Consider the following 7,460-nt stretch of genomic DNA (forward strand, 5'->3'; position numbering starts at 1 on the left):
AAAAATGACTTCCCGTGTGCAAATTTTCTTAACTCCAATACTCAGGCTGCCTTACAAGTATTAATATGGAGATTTCTGAAAATAATGATATATATACTCATATGTGACAAAAGCCTTCACACCTGATTAAGAGCAAAATGAATTTACGAAGTGAATTTTTCCATGCCTGTAGAATAAATTATGTACCCTGAGCATTCACTAAACACATGACAAGCCTTTTCTAATATTTTGTTCCAAAGAAATATGTGATCAAAGGTCCAATAAGAACTCATTTATCCGCTTGGTAATTATTAAGTAATTTGTTTCTTTCTATCTCAGAGAGAAAAATCCCAGATGAAGATTTCATCATTTTAATTGATGGATTAAATGAAGCAGAATTTCACAAACCGGATTATGGGGATACAATTGTATCGTTTCTGAGTAAAATGATCGGAAAGTTTCCTTCTTGGCTCAAACTAATTGTAACAGTTAGGACCAGTTTACAGGTATGTGTTTGTTTGCTTTTAAACTGTAAATGATTCCTCTTGGAAAGAGCTTAGACTGAAAAAGTTCTAGGTCCTAGCTTCCTAAACCTCTACTATGTCCTAGAGCATTAGGAAGAATAATTCCCAGAGAATTAGTCTAATATTTTGAGAGATATGATCTAGAAAGAACATTCTTTGTACATTACTCTCAGATTCCCATTCCTATTGCTCTGGATGAGGTTTGATAAAATGTTCCTCAAAATAGCATGAAAAGAAAGTCAATTTTTCTAGACTATTCTGAGGACAGCGGTGTAAAGATGATCTCTAACACTTGGACTTTCATTTAACATTTTTTAATCATTTAATGCTATGCAAAATTCAGTTCAGTCTACACCCTAGAATCAGATCTTCTGGTTCCTCCCTCTGCTTCTACTTAAACAACTCTTCTATAGCATGAATATGGACTTTCTTCTATATCTGTCCTCCTCTATCAAAAATTGGCAATATTAGGGCTTTAGATTAAATTTACTACAAATGAGAGATAAGTTGTTTTTTTTTCTAATTACTTTCCCTGCTCACTCACTGGTCACTTAATGGCCTGGAAGAAGGACCAGGAATGTGAGAGAGAGCCTGTAGAAATATATGGGCTAAAGATAAATGACTCTACTTTCCCCAGCATTCTCCTTGTAGCTAAGTTGGTGTCCCATTCTTTACATATTCACACTTGGTTTGGAACAATGTTTCTCATTCTTTTTATAAAAATTATTTCCTTCTCTGATGAATATTAAAATCTCAAACATTATACACTCATCTCACTATTTGGATGCAGCCCCCATGTCATAAGCACTAAGGTACAGAAAATAGACTATACATTTAAGTCCCTCCTTTCCCCCTCTGCCAGGCGCTTAGCATTATTTCTATATATTGACCAATTAGCATTACTGTCTTCCATGATGAGAAACTGTATTTCTAATCTTGGCCACCACCTTACAGATATTTATTATTAATCTCAAAGTAATTTGAGCTAAAGGATATGGATAAATCAATATAAATCCATCTTTACAACTGAAAATTATATAACCTATCATTATTAGTAGCTTGATGATTAAAAATGAAAAATGAACGAAAGAAACCTCCAGGAATGTAATCTCTGACTGCTTTACCAAATGGATGTTTTGGAGATGTTATCCTCATACATAATTCTCACATAATATCATGGGCAGTCTCAAGAGAAATTGTGTTTCCAGGTAGAGTAGGTGACTTTAATTTTTCAGCTGTGCCAACAGAAAAAGTACTTCAACTAAGAATTTTTTTAAATTATTTCTTTTCTGATAGTGAAAGAATGTATAGGTTTTAGAAAATGAACCTTCATTTATATTTGATCATCATTATTTCCACAAACATTTCTTAAGTACTTAAGAGTATTTCAGGGACTATTCTGGGGGCTGGAGATTGAAAATGAACAAGACAGGCAATATTCCCATCCTCCTAAAGCTTATATTTTAGTAAGAAACACAAAAAACAAATGAGCAAAAAATTAAACGTATGCTAAAATTACAGGTAGTGTTCAGTGCTATGAAGAAAAACAAAATAGGATGGAGGGATAACTGGATAGTACTTGTTTTAGATAGAGTATATAGGAAAGGCCTCTCCTTTAAAAGTGATGAGATCTGATCTGCCTTTTTTAAAGATTTCTGTCAACTGGCTGTCTACATAAGAAAATGTAAGGGATAAAGAGTTGAAGCAGAAGTATAGGTAAAAGGTAATGGTGGCTTAGACTAGAGTGGTAATGATGGGGCCCATATGAAATGGTCATATTTCAATGGACTGTATTTTGAAGGAGAGTCAAAGGACTTGATGATGGGCTGAATGTGGGTGTCAGCAAGAGAGACGACTCAAGAATGAACACACCTGGGTGTGTTGTGAGCAAATGATGATTTGAGGACAATAAAAAGATCACAGATATCTTCTAGACTTTGGTGGTAGGGTCAGTGGTAATGCCGTTTATTGACATGGGGTGAGTTTTGTGGCTGGAGACAAAATTAAATTCTGATTTGGTCACATTGTCTATGAAATACCCAAATGTAAATGTTGAGTAGACAGATACAAGATGGGACTCAGGGGAGATAACTAAGCTAGAAACATAAAGTTAGGCATGTGCCACATATAGATGATATTTAGCACCACGGGACTAAAGAATCTATTGATGGGAGTGAGAATGGCTAGAGAAGAGGAAAGAACAGAGCCCAGAGGCCGGGGTGAGCTGGGAAATAAAAAAGGAGCCAGCAAAAAAGGGAGGGTAAAAGTGGCCAGTGTGCTGAGAGAGAAAAGAGGGAAACATTCTCTGGGAGCAAGCTGCAGAAAGTGACTCCAGAAAAAGTGCATCATGGTGAGATCTGTTGTGTCAAACATTGCTGAGAGGTTGAGGAAGATGAGAACTGAAACTCTATTACTGGATTTGGCAAATCGAAAGTTACTGATGCCCTTGACATGAACCATTTCAGTGAGGTGGTGGGGGTGTAGCCTGATTGGAACAAATGGAGGAGAGAATGGGAAGGAAAGAATTATAAATAGCAAATAGAGAAAACTTTTGCGAAAAATGGGAACAGAGATACAGGGTGGTAGCTGGAAGGAAGAATATGGAGTTTATGTCTGTGTGACTCAGCTGAGAAGAACCAGATGCAGAAGAGAGAATGGGTACTCACAGGAGCAAAGTCCATGAGTTGGTAAGAAAGGATGGAATCCAGTGCATAGGAGTAGCCACAAAGCCGTATCACCTTCCCCCAATGGAATTTCCAGCAGATTACCAAGGTGCCAAGCTTCCTGATGTTATAAGTGTACCTTTCAACTGAGGTATCTCCAGAAGGCCCACATTTAAATGTAGTCATTTTATACATCTGTGTTGTGTGGGAAATTTTTTTTTAATAGTCATTTTATTAGGAGGGTTAGAAAGCCAAGTTTTTCTAAGCCATTCTTCGAATCCTTATACATTTCTGTTACTGACTTGTACTTGGCATTATGCCCTGGTTTACACTGAGAAAAATTACAGCAAAAGAGTTACACAGCACTTCATTTTCTATTTATTTCAGGAGTGTTGTTTAGAATAACGATCATGAAATCACTCCAAAAGCACCCTTTACAAAGACCCATTAAAAAATGTATCTTAAGTCTCAATGTTAGGAGAAGTTGTGTCCCTTCTATGCAACTAATTTGTTTTACTTTATGGATACTAATACTTGATCATGTTTCCCTGTTTGGCCACTTCAACGTTCAGAATAAATTTGTGAACCTCATAGTTGATCACAAGAGTTAGGGGAAACTGAATGCCTTTCTGTCTCTTTCTCTCTCTCCATCTGTTTTAGGAAATTACCAAGCTGCTGCCTTTCCATAGGATATTTTTGGATCGACTAGAAGAGAATGAAGCCATCGACCAGGACCTGCAGGCTTACATCCTGCACCGGATACACAGCAGCTCAGAGATCCAGAATAACATTTCACTTAATGGCAAAATGGACAATACTACATTTGGCAAACTCAGTTCTCATCTCAAGACCCTCAGTCAAGGGTCCTATCTATACCTGAAACTCACCTTTGACCTCATAGAGAAAGGCTACCTAGTGTTAAAGAGCTCTAGCTACAAAGTAGTTCCTGTTTCGCTCTCAGAGGTTTACTTACTCCAATGCAATATGAAGTTTCCAACCCAGTCTTCCTTTGACCGGGTGATGCCTCTCCTGAATGTGGCAGTGGCCTCTCTCCACCCACTGACTGATGAGCATATCTTCCAGGCCATCAATGCTGGGAGCATTGAAGGCACACTAGAATGGGAGGATTTTCAGCAGAGAATGGAGAACCTCTCCATGTTCCTAATCAAGCGCAGAGACATGACTCGTATGTTTGTACATCCTTCTTTTCGAGAATGGCTTATCTGGAGAGAAGAAGGAGAGAAAACCAAATTTCTCTGTGATCCCAGGTAAGACACGGATCTGTGATAAGCAGTTCTGAGCCTGTTTTCTTTTTATTGCATAGAGTGTGAGTATTGAAAGTAGAGGTGTTCTTCATTGAACATTTCACATAGAAGAGACATCATCTGTGTTTCTTCTCAAGGCAAGGCTATAATGAGGTTAACTAATTTATTGTTTTACAGTGTTATTTCCTTAAGACTCAACATCTGCATAGATATAATGCTACCCTACATTCCTATGTTTTTCTAAATAATTTTCACTGACCCCACAGGGTTCACAGGCTATAATTAAATTAGCCATTTAATGGACTTCCTCAGTATTATTATTTTGATGTGAAGAAAGAATTGATATATTGTTCATCTCTTTAACTTAGAGCAGAATCATTTCAAAATTTTTACTGCCCTTTTAAAATACCTTATCATTATTAAAGTTTCCAATAACTAAATCCATTAAGGTCCAGCCAATGCTAAGCTTTATACTAGAAAATAGAATCTTAAACCTCCTAGCTGAAAAAGATTTGAAGAGTTCAGCTAGTCTATCCATGCTGCCTTTAGATACGTAAGGTGTCATTATCTCCATTTTCCTATAAAGGCCTTAAGATGCTGAATCAACTTGCACAAAGCCATAAAGTTAATACGTGGGAGAAGGGAGAGGGCATGTACCAGAATAGGGATGGCAAGTGCATGATATATCCCGCCACTCCCCCACTCCACACATGCAACAGGGTCACTGATTTACCCCAGCACTGTTTCCCAATGAGCTTCAACCTGAATTGAGAATCTTTCTCAACTCAAACCAGGCTAGATATGAAACTGTTTCCCTTTTTATTGCATGAAACGTAGTTCTCTGGCATCCTGGTGGGGGTCTGCTTTTACTCCTTTGTACTAACATTTTTAAAGCAGTATTCCTTTAATAAAGTTGGTGTTTTCAAAAGCCGGGTATATTACTGACTTCATGGAAACAAAGAAGACACCAACAACATAGCTGGCAAATGCAGAGCTTATTTTGGCTCAAAAAGAAGAGGCCAGATTTGACTATGCCTCACATGTGACTCATCAGAAAGAATAAAACTCTGTGTTCACGCTGGGGTTTTATTGCCCTTCACTGTGTCCTTCACCAGACCTTATTAGAGACAACTGTACTGTGGGCATGCCGCTCAGCCTACTCCATGCCGATTCATCAGAAAATTAGTTCCACATTATGATGAAGATATTAAGCCAGGCAATAGACTCTGTAGTATTTTCCCTGAGAGGGAAGGTTTTTTAAAGAAACATGCTGTAATGGAAAGAACACAAACTCTTGAGTCAAATTACCTGCATATAAATCCTGCCTCTTCTAAGAACTGTGACCTTTGGAAAAAGTTGCATAGTGTTTCAAAGACTTAGTTGTCTTATCTACATAAGAGCAATAATAATGCCTTTTTTCTAGAGTTGTTGAGAAGTTAAATGAGGTCATATAATATGATGCCTAGAATAGTACAGAGTAAAAGAAGCATTCGGGGTATGTTCTTTTTCTTCCCCTCACCCTGCAGTAATAGACCCTTCTGGTGTAACTTAGTTAAATCCTGTGGCTAATCGGATAGCGACAGCCATCTTCTGCTATTATCATTTTGGAGCACAAGATTTTAAAAAGAAACGATAAAAACAGTCCGAGTCCCTTCTGTGAATTGTATGGTGTTCCCAAAAGGATTTTACTATAAATCCTACTAGAGCTGTTGTCAATATTTAATACACAGAACTGGCAACTACATATATAGGAAAAAGGAACTAATGTAGACTTGCCTAAATGCTTTGAGATCAGTTCCCAGAGAAACTTTGCTAGCTGACCTTAGATCCTGGGACATCTCAGAGGGTTGAAAACTGAGGTCCAAGGCAACCAGACTACCACTGAATTAATAGTATCCCTACAACAGATGAAATCCCCAGGGACTCTCAAAGGAGAAAATATGGCTTTTATACAGCCATATCATGACTATACAGGCTTGCCTTCTCAACATTGCCTATTATGTAGGAGTTTTGCAGCAACCAGCTGATGCACTGGGACAAGAAGAGCAGGTACTTCCAGCTTCAAATCCAGTATAGTTCGTTCCCTGGTGACTGAGTAACATGGCTGCTGAGAGATCATCTTATTTCACTTAATGGCAGAGAGTAAAATTGTAAACAGTACCAGGAGTTATCAGAAAAAGCCTTCTTAGATTTCATTTCAGTTGGAATTCAACCCCCTCCCCAGCAAAGGCTGGCACCAACCTTGTTACTAAAGTACTGAAGTATTGATCTCAGTGCTTAAGGCTCCCTAGGTCAATGAGATGGAAATTCACTAAGAATTTAATGCTCTTGGCAAAGCCCAAGCTGGTCTTTCAAAGCAGCTGGCTGCACTTGTTTTCCATTTCAGGCAGGTCTGATTAGCAGGACTCCAGGCAGGGTTTGTCTCTGTGGCCTTCAGCCTCCACTTCTTGCACATTCTTTCCCCTTCTGTTCTCTACTTTCTCTCCAGCTTCTGTCTAAAGCATCTAACGTATTTCAGTAGATCAGAGGAGACCAATTCAGTGCCTCTGAAATCACACCAGGTAAGCCAGTGCTTGATATGTATATCTCTGCAGTGTAAGGAGAGCTTCCAGAGGCAACACAACATTCTTATCCTTTCTAGTCCATTTTCCTGGGCTTTCAGCACTCAACTGTTCACCCTGAACTTGTTGACCTTATTCGGAAGTTAGATATAGATGCAAATATTCTACTGATGCCAAAAAGTAGTTGATCTTCTCCTGAAATAGGCTACCCAAGGAGGTAGCTTCTGCCTGAGCTGAAAAGAGTCAGTAATTGACAAAAGCTGGAAACAGGAAATAGCAGAGCCAGAGGTTAATGCTACAGCTGAGATTGAGTTTTCATTATTTTGAATACCAGACTGCTTATTGTCTCAGAATCTGGGCAAGGACTTGACTACGAGAGAGAATGACCTAATGTTACATAGACGTATCATTGTCATAGAAATAAATGAGTAACAAGGTGAGTAGGGTGAGAGAGAGAGAGAGAGAGAG

The 7,460-nt window shown here is 38.4% G+C and overlaps 1 protein-coding gene across 1 annotated transcript in view; it reads left to right on the forward strand.

Moving 5' to 3' along the window:
- The window catches only part of TANC2 (tetratricopeptide repeat, ankyrin repeat and coiled-coil containing 2), a 481,882-nt gene that overhangs the window by 395,942 nt on the left and 78,480 nt on the right, over window positions 1-7,460 (forward strand). The window contains exons 12-13 of the mRNA XM_025361091.1: window positions 319-485; window positions 3,827-4,434. Coding sequence (XP_025216876.1) covers window positions 319-485; window positions 3,827-4,434 — 775 coding nt within the window. The remainder of the gene's footprint in view (window positions 1-318; window positions 486-3,826; window positions 4,435-7,460) is intronic.

This window comes from Theropithecus gelada, chromosome 16 (assembly GCF_003255815.1).
Source record: "Theropithecus gelada isolate Dixy chromosome 16, Tgel_1.0, whole genome shotgun sequence".
Taxonomy (NCBI): domain Eukaryota; kingdom Metazoa; phylum Chordata; class Mammalia; order Primates; family Cercopithecidae; genus Theropithecus; species Theropithecus gelada.